Source organism: Oncorhynchus mykiss, chromosome 30 (assembly GCF_057628025.1).
Source record: "Oncorhynchus mykiss isolate SJ-2025 chromosome 30, ASM5762802v1, whole genome shotgun sequence".
NCBI lineage: Eukaryota > Metazoa > Chordata > Actinopteri > Salmoniformes > Salmonidae > Oncorhynchus > Oncorhynchus mykiss.
The window spans coordinates 38475072-38495033 of NC_143051.1; the positions used below are offsets into that span (position 1 = coordinate 38475072).

The 19962-nt window shown below is 42.0% G+C and overlaps 1 protein-coding gene across 11 annotated transcripts in view; it reads left to right on the top strand.

Annotated features, from left to right (window-relative positions):
* Nucleotides 1-5771: 5771 nt before the first annotated feature.
* LOC110513167 (sodium bicarbonate cotransporter 3) overlaps nucleotides 5772-19962 on the top strand; it is a 74912-nt gene continuing 60721 nt past the window's right edge. For 4 of the 11 annotated variants that reach the window (XR_016493670.1, XR_016493671.1, XM_036970626.2 and 1 more), the window contains exon 1: nucleotides 5772-6092. Coding sequence is in view for 7 of the 11 variants with exons in the window: in XM_036970626.2 (XP_036826521.1) it covers nucleotides 6051-6092 (42 nt within the window). In the remaining 4 variants the exon portion in view is untranslated. Of the gene's footprint in view, nucleotides 6093-18819; nucleotides 19167-19962 lie in introns of those variants that run through there. The other 7 variants (XM_036970627.2, XM_090228223.1, XM_036970620.2 and 4 more) reach the window with 3 other exon arrangements.

A 19962-nucleotide genomic window follows, 5' to 3' on the forward strand; every position in this document is an offset into this window, starting at 1 on the left:
ACCTTGTGCAGGGGACAATAAAAGGCCACTCTAAAATGTGCAGTTTTGTCACACACCACAATGCCACAGAGTGTGCAATTGGCATGCTGACTGCAAGAATGTCCAACAGAGCTGTTGCCAGAGAATTGAATCTTCCTTTCTCTACCATAAGATAATTTTTGAAAACTCACAACCACAGACCACGTGTAACTACGCCAGGCCAGGACCTCCACATCCGTTTAGTTTTACCTGCGGGATCATCTGAGACCAGCCACCCGGACAGCTGATGAAACTGTGGGTTTGCACAACCAAAGAATTTCTGCACAAACTGTCAGAAACCGTCTCAGGGAAGCTCATCTGCGTGCTCGTCGTCCTCACCAAGGTCTTGACCTGACTGCAGTTTGCCGTCTTAACCGACTTCAGTGTGCAAATGCTCACGGTCGATTGCCACTGGCACGCTGGAGAAGTGTGCACTTCACAGATGAATCCTGGTTTCAACTCTACCGGGCAGATGGCAAACAGTGCTTATGGTGTCGTGTGGGCGAGCAGTTTGTTGAGTGGCCATGACATGACGGACAACTTACACAATTGCATTTTATCGATGGCAATTTGAATGCACAGAGATACCGTGACAAGATCCTGAGGTCCATTGCCGTGCCATTCATCCACCGCCATCACCTCATGTTTCAGCATGATAATGCACAGCCACATGTCACAGGATCTGTACACAATTCCTGGAAGATGAAAAGGTCCCTGTTCTTCCATGGCCTGCATACTCACCAGACATGTCACCCGTTGAGCATGTTTGGGATGCTCTGAATCGTGGTGTACAACAGTGTGTTCCAGTTCTAGCCAATATCCAGCAACTCTGCACAACAATTGACCTGTAGTCTAGCGATTAAGAGCATTGGGCCAGTAACCAAAAGTTTGCTGGTTCGAATCCATAAAATGGACTACGTGAAAAATTGAACCATAATTGCTCTTGTAAGTCGCTCTGGATAAGAACGTCTGCTAAATGACAAAAAAAAAATGAAAACTTTGGATAGTGTTCAAATAAAATGTCAAACGAGCGCCTAGCACTGGGATTAAACCCATGAACCTCAGAGCCATAGCTTGCGAGCCTATTATGTGGTAATAGTTGCTCATGCTGCCCCTAGTGGATGGTAGGACATTGCAATGGACATAATAATAACACCAGGGCGTTGCAATGGGGTGCCTGCAGTTCTGCACCCAGGAGTCATAATCCATGCGAGAGCGGCCTGTTAGAGCCATAAGAAAGGCCGCTGAGACAGAGAGCCAAGGAGGGTTGACATCCTCAGACCAGAACCCGAGGCAGTTTCCTCACCTCTCCAGTCACATACTATCACTGCTCTCAGTGGCTAAACGGGACCACAGGCAACAACATGTTTCTGGGTCAGGAGAATTCTACAGCTCCCCTTCAAAAAGTAACCAAAGGACAGAATGCATTGAGATGGTGGTGAATGTTTTAGAGATGTGAAAGAGACGGTGTCTTAATTGAAGGTTTCCTGGTTAAATACAAGTTCAATCAAATGGAAGGGTTCTTCTTTGTGATATATCCTCTTTCAGGTGTGTTGGATATTATGTCATTGTGTCTAATGAAAAGTCACAGCTCAGATCTGTGACAAGAGAAGACAAGCATTTGGTTGATCACCATAGTGCCACCACTATGGACCACCACTATGGACCACCATACTGCCACCATGTCAAGTCATTCATACAGACCTATGTGCTTTATTGGTGTCATGTTGAAGATTCTTTCATGCAGTTCTCAGCATAGTTTTTACATTAAAAAACGATTCAGCAAGCGAGGCAAATACAACTTTGACTCCTGTATTGTCAGCAACCGGTTCTTCGCACATACGTAAACGGCAAACACATCCATCTATTGAGCTTTGTGACACTTCTACATTCCTCTATAGGGGAAACTGGGGCTGGGTGTCACTTTTTAACTCACACTTTTTGACTCGTGTGTGTACAGCATTTCTCAGCACAAGTATATCTTACAAGACTCTTGTCAACATTAATATGAAGACCGAGGTATTGGTTTGAAATGGGGACCACGGCAGGCGGCAGGGTAGCCTAGTGGTTAGATCGTTGGACTAGTAACCGGAAGGTTGCAAGTTCAAACCCCCGAGCTGACAAGGTACAAATCTGTCGTTCTGCCCCTGAACAGGCAGTTAACCCACTGTTCCTAGGCCGTCATTGAAAATAAGAATTTTGTTATTAACTGACTTGCCTAGTTAAATAAAGGTTAAAATTAAAAAAAATATATAATAATAATAATTCTCATATCTTATTCTAACATGCTATGGGGCTGGATGTTACAATGTTTGCGGGGCTGTAATGGTGGATACATTCATTATGACGATGTGCAAAATCCTATGGCTGATGTTTTAGAAAAAAACCCCGACATCAATCTAAATTGAAATGACTAAAACCAAATTGAAACGGTAGAAATGATAAGGGATGTTTATACAGTCTCTTCACTCTGTTCAGCTCGCTAACAATCACCGAAACGAAAGCTAGAGAGGATGAAAAATTCCAAAATCGGTGGATAGAGGAAAATGTTTTGGCACATTTTGACAGCGAGGAAATATAACACATTTTCAGTGCTGGCCTCCGGACCTTGGTGAAGACCGAATGCTGCCCGCAGGGCAAAATGAGTTTGACACCCCTGATTTAATACAATGATGTTCCAGCAACTTCTCCTTTGACTTTCCTTTACATTTAAATGTGTTTTCATTGGGGGGCATTTGATTTTCATAATGATGACAAAGCGTTCTTTCTAGCAACCCTCAGAATGAATGTACTGTAAACAAAATATTTGCTCATTGAATCTTTTCCTCAACCGCCAGGGAAAGGCGTGGACCGTGTTTGCGGCACGGGGTGAAACGCTCACAGGACCCTTATGTGTTAGGCCTATGTGTGAGTTGAGTCTCAACTTAGCAAGACCCTACGTTTCCTGAGTAGGGCGTTGAGTGTTAGCAGAGACACTCAAGAAACAGAGAGGCGCTGCCGCTTGCAGGGTCTGCATGGTAGCCTACTCCATCCTCCTTGGACCCTGATAGGGCCCCACTCTGTGGCGCATGACTAATGTCAGAACAAGAGGCAGTGTCCCGCTGCTATGCTGCACTTAACAGTGCATTGATTTCAAATCCCCAGCGCTCTTCCCAGGGGGTGCTAGGACGCACCTCTGCTGTTGGATCGTAGGACCCCCCCCCCCCATTCCTTGCCCCCCTATATCTCCAGACCACATCCCCTACCCACCGCTGTGTCCATTTGGGTGAACTAGACTGGATGGGTCTCTCCATACCCCCCCTCCCGCTCTACCTCCCCATGCTGTGGGTCTCAGTGGAGCCAACCAGGGTTCAGGGGCACTAAAGCTCCCACAAGACTGCAGACATGGTTTGGTTGGGAGGGGGGTTAGGGCCAAGTGGAGTCAGGAGGCGGCCGAGTGGAACAGGTCTGTGGTCAAAATCAATGCATTGGCAATTTGGAGGAGCGCTTCCGACAGAGTTGGGAATTTCACATTCCCTAACCCCTTCTCTCCGAGTGCCTGGGAGAGCATGACCACTAGAAAAAAACAACATCCTGTAAATCTGTAGGAAAAGAGACTAGAGACACTTGATTTCTGCAGCCTCCTGTCACAAAACCTGACCTGTTCAATACTCATCAGTGTGGTGGCCAGTGTCACGTTAAACACTCAAATCTATTGCATCGTATGGAAAGGATTTCAGCTGTTTGTGTGGTTGAGGACATCAGTAAAAGCCTACGTGAAAAGCCTACTGATTGGATAACCTTCATTAACCTGCATGCATTTCTAGGGTTCAGTTGAGTCTGACCAGATTGCCTCACAATATTATGACATTAGCTGCGCTACCAAAACACAACTGCAGCCAGTCCCCCCCTTACCGCTTTTACAAGAGGGTTCCTTGATATTGATGTCACTACAAGACGTCAACCTCAAGGGCTAGACACTTCCCATTTTTAAACTGTGAAATCACTACCCCTTTCTCTCCATTTTGGTGCTTTAAGAGTGAAAACTCTTGTCTTCTTCATGCATTATAATGTAGCAATTTGCATCTGTTAGTGTTAGTATCGTCCAGTGCAGGTGGGGAGGCATACGCAGCTTTCATGTCGTGCATGATATTTCAGATTGATCTCTCCTAGCTGCATTCAGCACGGTGCATGTTTTAAGTAAGGCAGACGGCATTTCACTGTGCGTTAATGGGCTCTCAGCCTGTTAAGAATCAGGGCACAATTAAGAGGTGATAGTTTGATCTCCCACCTCACCGTTCTATTTCAGCTCTGCCGTGTGATTATGCCTTTTTGGGGGAGCCTTATTTATAGTCTCCCACGAACACTGCAGAAGGCAGGGTTTGGGCTTGTTGAACCTTTGTTTGATTCTTGTTGTAATGTTCAGAATGACTATGGGTATATCTTTGGTCTGAAAGATGGTGTTGGGGTTTAAAAGACAGAGAGAAATCCGGGGGCTTCAAATTGAATGGAATAGCTTGTTGATCAGGCCAAACATAACAGGGTTGGGGATGATTGCGTTTTAGTGCATTTTGGAATTGGAATTCCAATTCAAGAATAGAAAAAAACATGATTTAAAATCAATTTCAATACATGTTCCATTCAATAAACAAATGCATTTCTAGAATTGAATGTAGTTTATTAAAATGGAAATGAGCCCAACCTTGTCACAGGATACTAACCTTTTACAATGCATGAATTAAGAAGATCTGGCAATGTCTAGGTAGTTTTAATCAATAACTTAATTTGCCCTTCTATTCCTTATATAGTTAATGATATATGTTGAGTAAATATAACATAATCTATATGTTATATCCCAGGCTAGGGCAAAATTGAGTAATACTGGACTGCCACTTGCTGGTTAGAATGAGAAAATGCATTCTGTCCCTGTCACTGATCAGGCTCAGAGGCTTTACCTTATTTCATCATATTTTTTTCATGGGCTATATTTTAAAATCATAGTGCTTCATAGTACATTTCGTCTCCTGGAGAGTAATGCAACATTTCATAATCAGTCACAGTGATTTTGTTCCAAATTGTGTAATTAGTTAACTTACATTTATAACTCTGGTTATAATTGGAAAATGATGATGATCTCTGCGGGCTGCTATGGAAATTTGACCTATCCTATCCTGGTTTTGAGATTAGGGGTCCGTTCGTAAATTCAATCTGGAGGGTCAGAGTGCGCTCAGAGTGTGCTCTGGGTGCTCTGGGTGTTAATTCAGAGCCTTGTCAGATTGTCCAGTTCATAAGTTTATCAGTTACACTCAGACAAGAGTGCTCTGAAATCGGAGTAGATAGTAGCCAGAGTGAATTTACGAACGCACCCTAAGAGTGATTCTTAATTGCAGGGGCCTAGAACCCCTGGCATAGGGGCCTCAGTGAACTTGGAAATAGGTTGATAAACCCTGTTTAAGAGTAGCCGACTTTCAAGGCAAGCCTACAGAAAACGAATGAAATCAAAATCTTCTCTACTTTAGGTTGACAATTAGCTAGTGATTGTCACTGACTGTCATGGAAGATGAAGAGTGCAGCATGCTCTCTTTTGTGTTTTTGCTTTCAAAGCACTGTTCTCTGCTCTGTGGTTTACTAAATATATTCTACACATTTCAATATTCTACAAATGTGGTTTCATTATTCTACAAATGCCTCGACTGTATGTTGATTTACTACGTCCCCTTTTTGACGTATCTATTTAGAATATAATTTGCATCCCTGCTGTCTGCTCAGGACCTGTTCAAGACCATGTTGCCACTCGCTTGCTTTGTCACAAAGCTCGCTCGAGGAGAGGACATGGATACGCACCGTCCATCTGGCATTCCTTAGATTTAATTGGCTATGGACACCAGTCATTTATCGGCTAGTGGTGCGAAAGGCTGTCAATCGTGTCGAAGGGCGTCTCCCTAACGTACGCTGAGTACCTACTGTGGCGAAACCTTTACCAGACCGTCACATTTTCCTTGAGTATATTGAAGTGTCACCGGTCTATCACATTTGCTGAGGCGACAGGTGAAATGGAAGAAAACAGTGAACAGGAAAGACCCCTTTTGAGGACAGTAAGTCATCGATAACGTAATATGTATATATCAGGTCGCCCATAATTACCTTTTTTGCGACTTAGCAAATGCAGAGATGGAGAAAGATGCTTTTGTCCGGTCTCTGTGCTGGATTGAATAGCTTTTGTATTAAAACACATGGTGTGAAAATACGATTTAAAAATGTTTTGACAACCGCACTTATGCAGAGCAACAGTTATTTTATTTAGTTTTCTAATACTGTGTCAGATGTAGCTTCTGCTTTGGGGGATGCTAGCCAAGTTGCTAGCTAATGTCAACAAGACACTCGTGGCTTTCTGTTTCTGTCGCTATGACGCTTGTGAGGAGGATGAGCGGATCATGAACTCCTCATTGACTGTCCTCTAAGACAATGTTTATGTAAGTAGCTAGCTAGCTAGTAAAGTTGACTTTTCTCTGACTGAGTTGCAAGTCAAATATTACTTTAGTTTTGACTGTTAAAATTATACTGATATGACAGCCTAGTTGGACTAGTGAGCGGGTAATTGTACTGGTGAGCGGGCTTACTGTACTTCCTGTTTTGTTGGGTGGGTCTTTCATTTTGGTGAGAGAAAGATAAGTGTTGAAGAGGTAAAAGAGCAACATGGCCCAAAACCTATATACTCTACTTATTTCTTCTGTCCACAGTGGCAGTGCTCTCTAAAGTGAGATTAGAGTTGGTAGCCTGGTCCCAGATCTGTTTGTGCTCTCGCCTGCTGCATTGCTCTCCTTGTCAAGCATAACATGTTTGGGATGGCTATGAGTGACAATGACTTGGCATCATAGCACAAACAAACTGGTACTCAGGCTAAGAATCAAGTGCACCTTTATATGTGCTTTCCCATCCTTTCTTACATTCCTCAGTCCTTCCTTAGCTGTCACTTACTAGAAGGTAAGTATACTTGCCATTCCTCCTCATCCAATTGCAGTCTTATCATAATGATGTCTTAGGAAGTGTGTGTGTTGGGGAGGTTGAGAGGGTGGAGTAACCTGACCCTTTGCTGCCCTGCTTGCATCTTTCCACTCAAGGCTGCCTCTAGTCAATCAGTGGCTTGACTGACACAGGAGACCTCAGACAAATGCCTGCTTGAAAAGGACATGTTTAATGAAGCCCAGCTTCACTCTTTGTCAGAGCTGCTCCCCTTCCATCTTGACTTGAAGAATATGTGATTGTTCTTATGTCAGCAGGGCATTAGATTTGCTCTGTTCACCTTTGGGACTGTTTAAATACAGTATTACCAGGAATGTCATCATGACATCATATAGGCCTAGCTGGTCTCCCATATTTAACCCTCAATTATACAATGTGTGGGTCTAATCCTGAATGCTGATTGGTTAATATCGCATTCCAGCCGGTGTCTATTCCACTAGTTACCATCGGCTAAATCTATGACGTTTCGTAAGTTATAAACTTGATCTCCACTATACAAAGCATGTAGACATTATCTCACATTTCTTTTAGACTAACATTTCGTTTTCAACAGCAGAGATTTGTATAAACCTTGCTGTCTGTCTCTCCGACATTTGCAACATTGTTTCAATATTGAAATTTGATCTCCAGCTGTCCCATAGTAATGAACGTGTAGGGCTCGGGAGTCGGAACGAGACAGACAGGTAGGCAGCGTTTCTCAGCCAGTTGAAATCACGAATCAGCTGGCATAATTTTTTATGGATATATACAAATAAATGTCAATTGAAAAAAGGTACAACGAAACGAAGTGAAGCTAGTTTGCAGTCTTTCCAGCTTCAGTTTGAAGTGATTGTGTTAGATGTGTTGTTGGCTAGCTCCTCTGAACAACAGTGCCTTGACAAGAAAGCACGTTTTCTGTGCCAGGCGAAATTGCACCTCATTAGCTTATTGTTATGGAAGTATCCAAATAAATGTCACTAGAAAACAGCTTAAACAAATACAAATGCAGCTACTGTTGTTATTCTGGCTGCACGTGACGTGACTGTAAGTTAGCCATAGTTGGCTAGCAAGCAAGGGATAAGAACATTGCCAGCCAGTATGGCAATGTAATATTTAGGACAAACAACATTTATCTCTTGCTTGTACAGAACAAAAAGACTGAACGACTGGTTCGCCTTCTCTGGCAAACGAACCAATAGAACGAAAGACCAGCCGGCAACCGAACCAATGGAACAAACAAACAACCAGCCGGCTTGGGTAGCAACCCTAGATTTGTGTCGGGACTATATCTTGTGGAAGGATGAAATAGTATGAATAAAAAAATCAAAATAACATTTTTAATGAAAATATATCGATCATTATTTGAATTTGTTTGTAACCCTTTGTATAAAAGTGATAATGCCTTATCACTTAAGTGTAAGCCTCCTGACCTCTCCTACTGCAAATGATTCCTCCTGAATCAGTTTATGGCATTTGTGGAGAGCCCCTGAAACTCCTGACAAACAATCATTATAAGCCTCAATGTATATAGATTTGTAAACAACCGGTGTAAACTAACAGTGAAATGCTTACGGTCCTTTCCCAACAATGCAGAGAGAAAAATAGGAAAATGATGGAAAAAATGATACCAACAGGAATAGATTAACAAATGAGGTGGAAGGGGTGGTGAAAGCTGTGGCCTGATTGAAGCCAATGCCCATCCAAATGGACAGTGCTGTCAAGGCCACAGACCTTGCATGTGCTCGGCAAGTCCAAATTAAACTACCTAGGTTTTAGACATTAATCACCCGACCCTGAGTGAAACTAGAAATAGCTTTCATTCATACACAGGCTCAGAGTACATTACTTGGTTGGCTTACTTTCCCCAACAAATGATAGCTTGTGTGTGTGTACACCAATCCCCTCTAAGTCAATTAGTGGACATGCTCCTACAGGATTTTTATGCACTTGGTGGGAAAGCTTTAGAACCACTTTTCAAGAGATGAAATTCAATCAGGCCATAGCTTTCACAACTCCTTCACCCTCAATTTAAGAATATCCCCCATAGTTTGAGATAATATGGGAATCATTTTCTCTCAAATTATTTTGGGCATTTAGACCTATAGGTCCTATGACTGACCAGCGAACTCTTCCCATATCCATTTCCCCTCAATTGCTGCATGCATGGTGACCCACATCCCCTTGCCTTCCCGATATACAGTGCATTCGGAAAGTATTCAGGTCCCTTGACTTTAACCACATTTTGTTAAGTTACAGCCTTATTTTAAAATTATTCAATTATTTGTTCATTAATCTACACACAATACCCCATCATGAAAAAGCGAAAAACAGGTTTTTAGAAATATTTTCAAATGTATACAAAAAATTTAAAACAAGAAATACCTTATTGACATAAGTATTCAGACCCTTTGCTAAGAGACTCGAAATTGAGCTCAGGTGCATTCTGTTTCCATTGATCATCCTTGAAATGTTTCTATAACATGATTGGAGTCCACCTGTGGTAAATTTAATTGATATGACATGATTTGGAAAGGCACACACCTGTCTATATAAGGTCCCACAGTTCACAGTGCATGTCAGAGCAAAAACCAAGCCATGAGGTCGAAGGAATTGTCGATTAATCGGTATATGCTTTTTTGGTCCTCCAATAATCGGTATCGGCGTTGAAAAATCATAATCGGTCGACCTCTACAATGGTCACTCTGACAGAGCTCCAGAGTTCCTCTGTGGAGATGGGAGAACCTTCCTGAAGGACAACCAACTCTGCAGCACTCCACCAATCAGGCCTTTATGGTAGAGTGGCCAGACGGAAGCCACTCCTCAGTAAAAGGCACATGACAGCCCGCTTGGAGTTTGCCAAAAGGCACCTGAAGGACAGACCATGAGAAACAAGATTCTCTGATCTGAGGAAACCAAGATTGAACTCTTTGGCCCGAATGCCAAGCGTCACGCCTGGAGGAAACCTGGTACATCCCTACGGTGAAGCATGACAGAATCATGCTGTGGAGATGTTTATCAACGGCAGGGAATGGGAGACTAGTTAGGATCGATGGAAAGATGAACGGAGCAAAGTACAGAGAGATCCTTGATGAAAACCTGCAGCACAGTGCTTAGGACCTCAAACTAGGGTGAAGGTTCACCTTCCAACAGGATAACGACCCTAAGAACACAGCCAAGACAAAGCATGAGTGGCTACGGGAAAATCTTTAAATATCCTTGAGTGGCCACGCCAGAATCCGAACTTGAACCCGATCGAACATCTCTGGAAAGACCTGAAAATAGCTGTGCAGCGACGCTCCCCATCCAACCTGACAGAACTTGAGAGGGTCTGCAGAAAAGAATGGGAGAAAATCCTCAAATACAGGTGTGCCAAGCTTGAAGCGTCATACCCAAGAAGACTCGAGGCTGTAATGGCTGGCAAAGGTGCTTCAACAAAGTACTGAGTAAATGGTCTGAATATTTACAGTATCAGTCCAAAGTTTGGACACACCTACTCATTGAAGGGTTTTTTCTACATAGTAGAATAATAGTGAAGACATCAAAACTATGAAATTACACATGGAATTATTTAGTAACCAAAAAAGTGTTAAACAAATAAAAATATATTTTATATTTGAGATTCTTCAAAGTAGCTTTGATGACGACTTTGCACAGTCTTGGCATTCTCTCAACCAGCTTCATAAGTTAGTCACCTGGAATGCATTTCAATAACAGGTGTGCCTTGTTTAATTTGTGGAATTTGTTTCCTTCTTAATGCATTTTAGCCAATCAGTTGTGTTGTGACAAGGTAGGGGTGGTATACAGAAGATAGCCCTATTTGGTAAAAGACCAAGTCCATATTATTGCAAGAACAGCTCAACTAAGCAAAGTGAAACAACAGTTCATAATTACTTTTAGACATGAAGGCCTGTCAAAATTTCAAGAACTTTGAAAGTTTCTATAAGTGCAGTCGCAAAAACCATCAAGCACTATGATGAAACTGGCTCTCATGAGGACTGCTGCATAGGATAAGTTAATTAGAGTTAACTGCACCTCGGATTGCAGCCCAAATAAATGCTTCACAGAGTTAAAGTAACAGACACATCTCAACATCAACTGTTCAGAGACTGCGTGAATCAGGCCTTCATTGTCGAATTGCTGCAAAGAAACCACTACTAAAGGACACCAATAATAAGAAGAGACTTGCTTGGGCCAAGAAACACGAGCAATGGACATTAGACCGGTAGAAATCTGTCCTTTGGTCTGATGAGTCCAAATTTTAGATATTTGGTTCCAACCGCCGTGTCTTTGTGAGATGCAGAGTAGGTGAACGGATGATCTCCGCATGTGTGGTTCCCACCGTGAAGCATGGAGGAGGGGGTGTGATGGTGTTGGGGTGCTTTGCTGGTGACAGTGTCTGTGACTTAACCAGCATGGCTACCACAGCATTCTGCAGTGATTTGCCATACCATCTGGTGTGTGCTCAGTTGGACTGTCATTTGTTTTTCAACAGGACATTGACCCAAAACACACCTCCAGGCTGTGTAAGGGCTTTTGTAGCAGGGTGAGTGATGGAGTGCTGCATCAGATGACCTGGCCTCCACAATCACCCGACCTCAACCCAATTGAGATGGTTTGGGATGAGTTGGACTGCAGAGTGAAGGAAAAGCAGCCAACAAGTGCTCAGCATATGTGGGAACTCCTTCAAGACTATTGGAAAAACATTCCTCTTGAAGCTGGTTGAGAGAATGCCAAGAGTGTGCAAAGCTGTCATCAAGACAAAGGGTGGCTACTTTGAAGAATCTCAAATATAAAATATATTTTGATTTGTTTAAATGTTTCCAAATGTGTTATTTCATATTTTTTATGTCTTCACTATTATTCTACAACGTAGGAAAAAAAATAAAGAAAAACCTTGAATAAGTAGGTGTGCCCAAACTTTTGACTGGTACTGTATGTAAATGTGTTATTTCTGTTTTTTATTTTTAATAAATGATCAACAATTTCTAGAAACCAGTTTTTGTTTTGCCATTATAGGGTATTGTGCGTAGATTGATGAGGAAAAAAACAATTTAATCAATTTCAGAATAAGGCTGTAACGTAACAAAATGTGGAAGAAGTCAAGGGGTATGAATACTTTCCGAATGCACCGTAGGTAATTCACACACATTTCCCTTGACCACACATAAGGTTCTGAGCTTTTACCACCACCTGCGTTTGACCTTGGCTCTACCTCTGTTGTCATGGAATTGTACCTCAGGTGCCAGGAGAATCGTGCCAAAAGGCTTTGTGTCCTGCTGTCTTCCCCCACTAAGATCTGAAATAGGTTCTTAGTTCAGCAGGTTCAGGCTCTCTGCTCTATTCCATTTAAAGCTCTGTAGAGGCGTTATCAAAGAAGCTGACGTCTTCCTTAATTGCTGGACTCCCGTATCCAACAAAGCCTCCATCTTCACCCTACATTTTGTACCGCATGAACCTAGACAAGACACAATGGTGCTTCTGTTCATACAGTACTGTATCTATAATGCTAGGCATAGTCTTGGGTAGGGTTGAAGTAAAGCACAGTCTGTAGTGGACTAAGACTGTAAGCCTTTAAGTGCTGTTTTTCTTGGAAGGCTCACGGCCAAGAATGTGAAAATAATACCTTTTTGTACGCTTTTGTTTGTTTATGCTTGCTTGCTTACTTTCAAATTAAATGTTATTATTTGCCCACAGAATTCTCCCCCCTCCCTAATTAAATTCCAGTCGTTAGAATTATATAAGAGTTTTTACAGCACTGAGCTTATTGCTTAGTCTATGCATGATTTGTAGGAGTGGGGTTGTGAAGTAGGTACAATGGGTTATGAGCCTAAAGGAGAAACAGACCAAAATGATGGCTGGTGAGTCTGGTCTCTGGTCTCTACTCCCTACCATTGAGGTGTATTGTTCAATCTGATTCATTGGGCCTCACCTATATCTGTGTGTGTTAGGATAAGCAGGACAGGTTATCAAATGAAAGGAAACCTCAAGAGCCCATGTAGCCCAGTAGTTAGTTAGTAAGCTTTGCTGGTTTGTGGAGTTTTGATTCTGCAGTCATATGAATTTACAGGAGGTAGCTTAGTCTGAGGAGTCTGTATACTAGCTTCTCCATGTCTGAACATTCATACTGGAATCTGGACAATAGCCTGTCTGTCTACGAGACTCAATTAGACTGAAACATTTCCTGCTCTGGATCTTTCCCAAGGTCAGGTGCTGAGAGGAGACTGAGGACAGTGGTTTAGCCGTGAGCTGGAGTGCAGAAAGGCCCCTCCCCCCCCAAAGCAGTCAACCCATCGGTTCCAGTCCGACACCTTCAGTATACAAAAGTATGGCCCTATAAATGTGCGATACGGATAACATGGACGGGATCACAGCATCCGACATTGAAACGGAATTGTACAATATTCAAAAATGCATTTAACTTAGGGAATCAACTAAATGTATTGAAAATGAATTCACTTGCCCAAGTTAATCATAAGACATGGACAAAATGCATCATTGATTCGTAATTCCTGCAACTTTCTAAAGAGACAATGAGAATTCCCCTTCTGTGTATGTGCGTTTACCACTTTGTGTAGCCGTTAGCGATGATGCTAATGAAAAGTATTCTGGTATATGGAAAGGCATTCAATTAAATGTTAACTACAAAGTAGCCTATGCTTACCAGGCATAATGATACCATGATTATTTTCATCTATCCAGTGGGTATTTGTTTTGCAGACTCTTCCATCACATGTGCAATACAAAAACATAGCTACACAACAGCCTCTTGCTGGTGCTCACTGGAATTAAAAGGTTACTACACCCCAAAATCTACATTTCACACATTTTTCCCAGACCTCAAAAGTGAACTCCTGATGTAGTTTAAGCATTGTTGTGGACCTAGAAAATCAAATGTAGTTGTTTTTCTACATAAAAAAAAACAGGGGGAAATGGAAACCGGGAATAACTGAAAACTGAATTTTAGGGAAAATTACGGAATCAGGCAAAACAATTTTACTGATTTTATAGGGCCCTACAAAATGCAGTGTTTTTATGATTTGATTGTTGGACCTCATGTTTCGTAAGTCGAAAATGTCATGTCTGTGCAAATTATGTTTTTTGGGCTATGATAGTTGTACTAACTAGACCTAGTTCAGGCATTTGTCATGTCCTCCAGAACTGGAGGGGTGTATTTTAGTTAGGTCTGGCACAATTACCGTATAATCGTGGAACTGCCGATTATGGATGAAAATAAAATTACTTTCATAATCGTTTAATATTTGTTTTTGTGGGGGACATCTGACTAAAGACAAGACAGCCAGGCATTTGTGCGGTTGAGGCCATTTCTGCGGTAACATAGGCTCTTTACAATGTGATGAAACTTTGTTACTCCTTGCTGAAAGGAAGGTGCTGTAGGAAAGTATTCTGTTGCCTAGGCATGAGCCATGAGCAAATTAGTTTTGATCAGCCATGGAAACAAATTGGCTCCATATTTAAAAAGAAGATGGCGAACAAACAATGAAGGAAAAATACAGGAGTTTTCGTGCAGGTTCAGCAAACTAGCGCAAAAATAATATTGTGATATTGTCAAAATTATATATTGTCAGAAAGAATAACTAACTATTTTTTTTCCCGCATCACTAAAAGATGGGGCCAAATCTGTGCTCCTGGCCCCAGTTTTGGATGGGTACCATAATCTTTGCCACCTAAGTGACAAGGTGATTGCTGCTTAGTTAGATTAAGAGCGTAGCTAAACAAACAAGAGTAGGCTACTCTTCCATCTATCAAAAAAATCCAGTTGAAAACACACATTTGGCTGATTTTAGAGAAGTAACCTACCTTTCTAGTTTAGATTATTTTAAATCATGCAAGATAACGGTAATAGCTGGATATAGCTTGGTTCTTGACTGGTGAGTCAAGCAATTGACTTGAATTAAAGTTGGGCGAAAATGCCAAAATATCATATATCACTGTAATTAAAAAAAAAAAAATGAAGGTATTTTATGTTTTTGTATAATAAAAGTTTGACATTTGCTTTATGAGTAGTGCGTGAATCTAGGGTGCCAACACATACATTCTAAGTGATTTCAATGGGTCTTTCTCCATTCTGTGTTGGTTGACATGAAAATGCCAGGGAGGAGTTATTGTGACAGGGTAGGATTCAAAGTGATGGTCAGTGTTTCCTAGGGGACCCTATAACCTTTGGCTACATTGAATGTTTCTTCTTAGCTACTTCATGTAGGTAACATTCATGCTTTGCGTATTCCTCTTTGATTTAGAAGATATTGTTGCACAAACAACATGCTAATTTGGGTCGCACCATCCTTGGTATTACCAGGCTGTATAGCTAGTTACGTTTGCTCAGCTAGCTAGCGATTAGCTAACTAGCAATTAGCACAATTTAGGCCCAGCTTGCTAAGAAAAGATGAGCTAGCTGTTTGCGGATGTAAGAAACACAAACTAATAGTGTCATTATAGAACGCTAGTCTAGTGGATTTATATTACGAAGCAAAGTGAAAACATATGTTGTCATCAACACTTTACCTTCTATAACGGTATTTGAATGTTTGAAATGCTTACTTACACGGTAAGGTTGTATTCGGCGCATATGACAAATAAAATGTGATTTAATTTGATGTACTGCATTGACCATGCAGACTGAACGCAAGGAGCTAGGTCTGTGTGGAAAGTAGCATGAGCGAGATGACAGATGACTCAAGTAGCAGAGTACACTATAAAAATTGGCGTTATACATGGTCTATCACATTTAACAAACAAAACATTCAAATACTGTTATTAGAGGTCGAACGATTACGATATGGATTAATCAGCCGATTTTTAAAATGTATTTATTTGTAATAATGACTATTACAACAATACTGAATGAACACTTATTTTAACTTAATACAATGCATAAATAAAATCAATGTAGCCTCAAATAAATAATGAAACATGTTCAATTTGGTTTAAATGATGCAAAAACATAGTGTTGGAGAAGAAAGTAAAAGTACAATATGTGCCATGTAAGAAAGCTAACGTTTAAGTTCCTTGCTCAGAACATGAGAACATATGAAAGCTGGTGGTTCCTTTTAACATGAGTCTTCAATATTCCCAGGTAATAAGTTTTAGGTTGTAGTTATTATAGGAATTATAGGACTATTTCTCTCTATACCATTTGTATTTCATTAACCTTTGACTATTGGATGTTCTTATAGGCACTTTAGGATTGCCAGTGTAACAGTATAGCTTCCGTCCCTCTCCTCACTCCTACCTGGGCTCAAACCAGGAACACAACGACAACAGCCACCCTCGAAGCATCGTTACCCATGCAGAGCAAGGGGAATAACTACTCCAAGTCTCAGAGCGAGTGACGTTTGAAACGCTATTAGCACGCACCCCGCTAACTAGCTAGCCATTTCACATCGGTTACACAAGCCTAATCTCGGGAGTTGATAGGCTTGAAGTCATAAACAGCTGCTGGCAAACACACTAAAGTGCTGTTTGAATGACTGCTTACGAGCCTGCTGCTACCTACCAATACTCAGTCAGACTGCTCTATCAAATCATAGACTTAGTTATAACATGATAACAATAGGAAATACGAGCCTCATTAATATGGTCGAATCCGGAAAGTATCATCTCGAAAACAAGACGTTTATTCTTTCACTGAAATACGGAACAGTTCCGTATTTTATCTAACGGGTAGCATGTTACATTGCACAACCTTCAATTCAGGGCCTAACATTTACTTTTTGTCCACCAGCCACTGTGGCAGGTAGATGTAAAAATCTTACCAGCCACTCAGATTTTTTACCTGCCCAAATATTTTTTTTACAGCTAAAATTACACAAACGTAACACCAAAAATGGATCAACATGCTTTGTAATGTTTCTTTTAACCAAAATATCACAGATGAGACAAACAATTTCACCTTCCTTTTAAAGGGTGAACGGTTACCATGGTAACGCGACATTAGTCATGTTTGCGCCTGTGCGATTGAGAGTCTGAGTAGTAGCCCAATTGTCTTCTCTTGTCGAACAGTTGAAACTCAAACATTGAAAAACAACCTAGCTTGTGAACAAAACAGTGTAAATAGCCAAGAAACACAATGACAAAGTCTCACTTCCTTTCAAGTAAATTAAACCAACTTGTCTACAGTGGGGCAAAAAAGTATTTAGTCAGCCACCAATTGTGCAAGTTCTCCCACTTAAAAAGATGAGAGAGGCCTGTAATTTTCATCATAGGTACACTTCAACTATGACAGACAAAATTAGATTTTTTTTCTCTCCAGAAAATCACATTGTAGGATTTTTAATTAATTAATTTGCAAATTATAGTGGAAAATAAGTATTTGGTCACCTACAAACAAGCAAGATTTCTGGCTCTCACAGACCTTTAAGAGGCCACACCCTCGCCATGGTCACCACTTTAGCCCCATTTTGATCCAGAAAAACCCAGGAGTAAAATGATGCCCCAGGGGGAGCACAGCACACCTCCAGCCAGGGCGCCCAGCCTTCTCATGGATGATCTGGGGTAATCTAACTGATCATGGCTACTGGTCAATCCCACCTGTTGGCTTCATGTCTCAGCTTTCCAGCCCTCTACTATACTAATCCAATCGGGTAAATAATCCTTTCAGATTAAAAGACTGAGTGAGTCTTTGGTGTCGGCCATGTGATCAGTCTCTCTCCGTGCGCAGTGGTGGATAATGGTCTCCAGAGCTGGTGGTGAGTCCATGGTGCTTACGAAGAAGAATAGACTGCCGGTTGCAGGCTGAGTCCCAAATGGCACCCTATTCTCTATATACTGCACTACTTTTGACCAGAGCCAATACTTAATAGGGAATAGGGTGCTATTTGGGACTCATATTGGTCAAAATGAGACACTGTCTTGCTGACAGTACACATAGTACATGAACATAATTGGAGAGCCTGACCTTCAAATCCGGTTTAAAATAAATAAACTGAAAGTTCGCTGGTTCGAATCCCAGAGCCAACTAGGTGAAAAATCTGCCGATGTGTCCTTGATCAAGGCACTTAACCCTAATTGCTCCTTTAATTCACTCTGGATAAGAATGTCTGCTAGAATCTAAAAATATACTGTGTCAGCTGGCGTGCCAATGCTTTGCCTCCATGTGAGATTCAGAGTTGGCCATTAGGTGTCACCCTGCCCCCGGTTTCATCAGAACTGTATTGCTCGTGAGGCAATGGATCAGATGTATGGTTCTGTCCTGTCTTTAGCCGTTCATTACTTGTTGTAGGCTACCTTTCTGTGATTGCGACTAAAAGTTCAAAATGTTATTTTATTTAGGGGGTGTAGGCCTTGGCATCCTGTTCCTTATGAAGTTACTGAGGGCACTACTTCTGTAGGGCTCTGGTCAAAAGTAGTGCACTATATAGGGAATAGGGTTCCATTTGGGACAGAGACCTTGATTTACCATGTTCTTTCTATCACCATTGTATAAGTGTGATGTTACACTGTTATTTCCCTGTGTTTGACGACCTCATGTGGCCATGAGTCTCTATGGGATTAAAAGGTGCTGAAAGACGTGTACATGACCTTGAGACTGTGATAAAGATCACTAATGTATCAGAATCAAAGGAGGCAAAGACATTTAATGAGTACATCTCTGTCTGTCCTTTTCAATTCTCCACGCCCTCTGGGTAATGTTTGTCTGTGTGTGTGGGCGGGTGTGTGCCCTGAATGCCACTGTGGGTGATTGTGTGCGTATGTGTGTGTATGTCCTCTCTGTCTGCGTGCACGTCTGGGTGCGCTCTTGGCTGTGCAAATGAAATATTCATGGTGGCGGGGGATTGGCTGCTGAGAAAGGAGCGGGCTGTCAGAGAGGAGCAGGTCTGTTTTAAGACAGGCAGCACTCTGCTTTCTCCCTCCGTATTAACACAGACGAGCAGGCAACAGCAGCCCACTATTCCAGTGTCTTAGTTAGAGCTCAGATACACACACACACACACACACGCTCACAGAAACACACACGCTCACAGAAACACACACGCTCACAGAAACACACACACACACACACACACACACACACACACACACACACACACACACACACACACAGGGGAGATAACAGAGAGACAAAGCCAGCTAACGCCACAGCTGCCTCGGCTGCCGCTGATGTTTTAGCCCCGATGGAGGGGAACCATGAAGGGGAGCATGTGCTGACGGTAGGTCTGCTCTGTTTGTTTGTCTTGTGTGCACGTCCGTGTGTGTGGATGTGTGTGTGTGTACGTGTGTGTGTGTGTCTTCTCCATCTCTGATGGGGGGGAGGAGAGTCCCTGCCAGCCTCACCAACAAATGCCTCTTAGAAAAGAAATGGTCCTTCCCGCTCTTCACTAGCCCTGAGGAGCAAGAGTGGGAGAAAATGAGACAGGAACAGATATGGCTGCTTTAAAGAGCGTGAGAGAGGACTAGAGGAGGAAAATGGGGCAGCAGACTAGAGTATGCACCTTTGATAAAAATGTATAGATTATGAATATGATGTTTATTGTTTATCTATTGAATAGAAGTTGATGTCAGACACATTGAGGAAAATACATCATGTTTGGCTATTGAAATAGCCTAGATAAGGTGAGAATGACATGGAAGGTGGAAAAAGTAGACACCTGTGGTTATTAGGTTGTACATACAAGGAGAGGAAAATGTGTCTTAGAGAGGAATGGAAATGGTTTCCGTGACTGTGTAGCCTATTCTTTAGCCTATTTTCTGGGGGCGGGGGTGCATGCAGTTTGCTGCTGGCTCTGGTTTTGCGTTTAGCCCATGTGTGACGGTGGAGATGCAACTCAGAGGACTGGTGTGTGTCTCTAGAGCTATGTGACTTACGTCACCCCCCCCACCCACCCCCCCTGCCTGGAACAAGTCCCAGTAACGACAGCCTGGAATAGAGGGAACTCTGAATAGAGGGGCTCTGAAATCACTCCTACACTAAACGCCAGTCATCCACACCGATTAATTTCACATTCA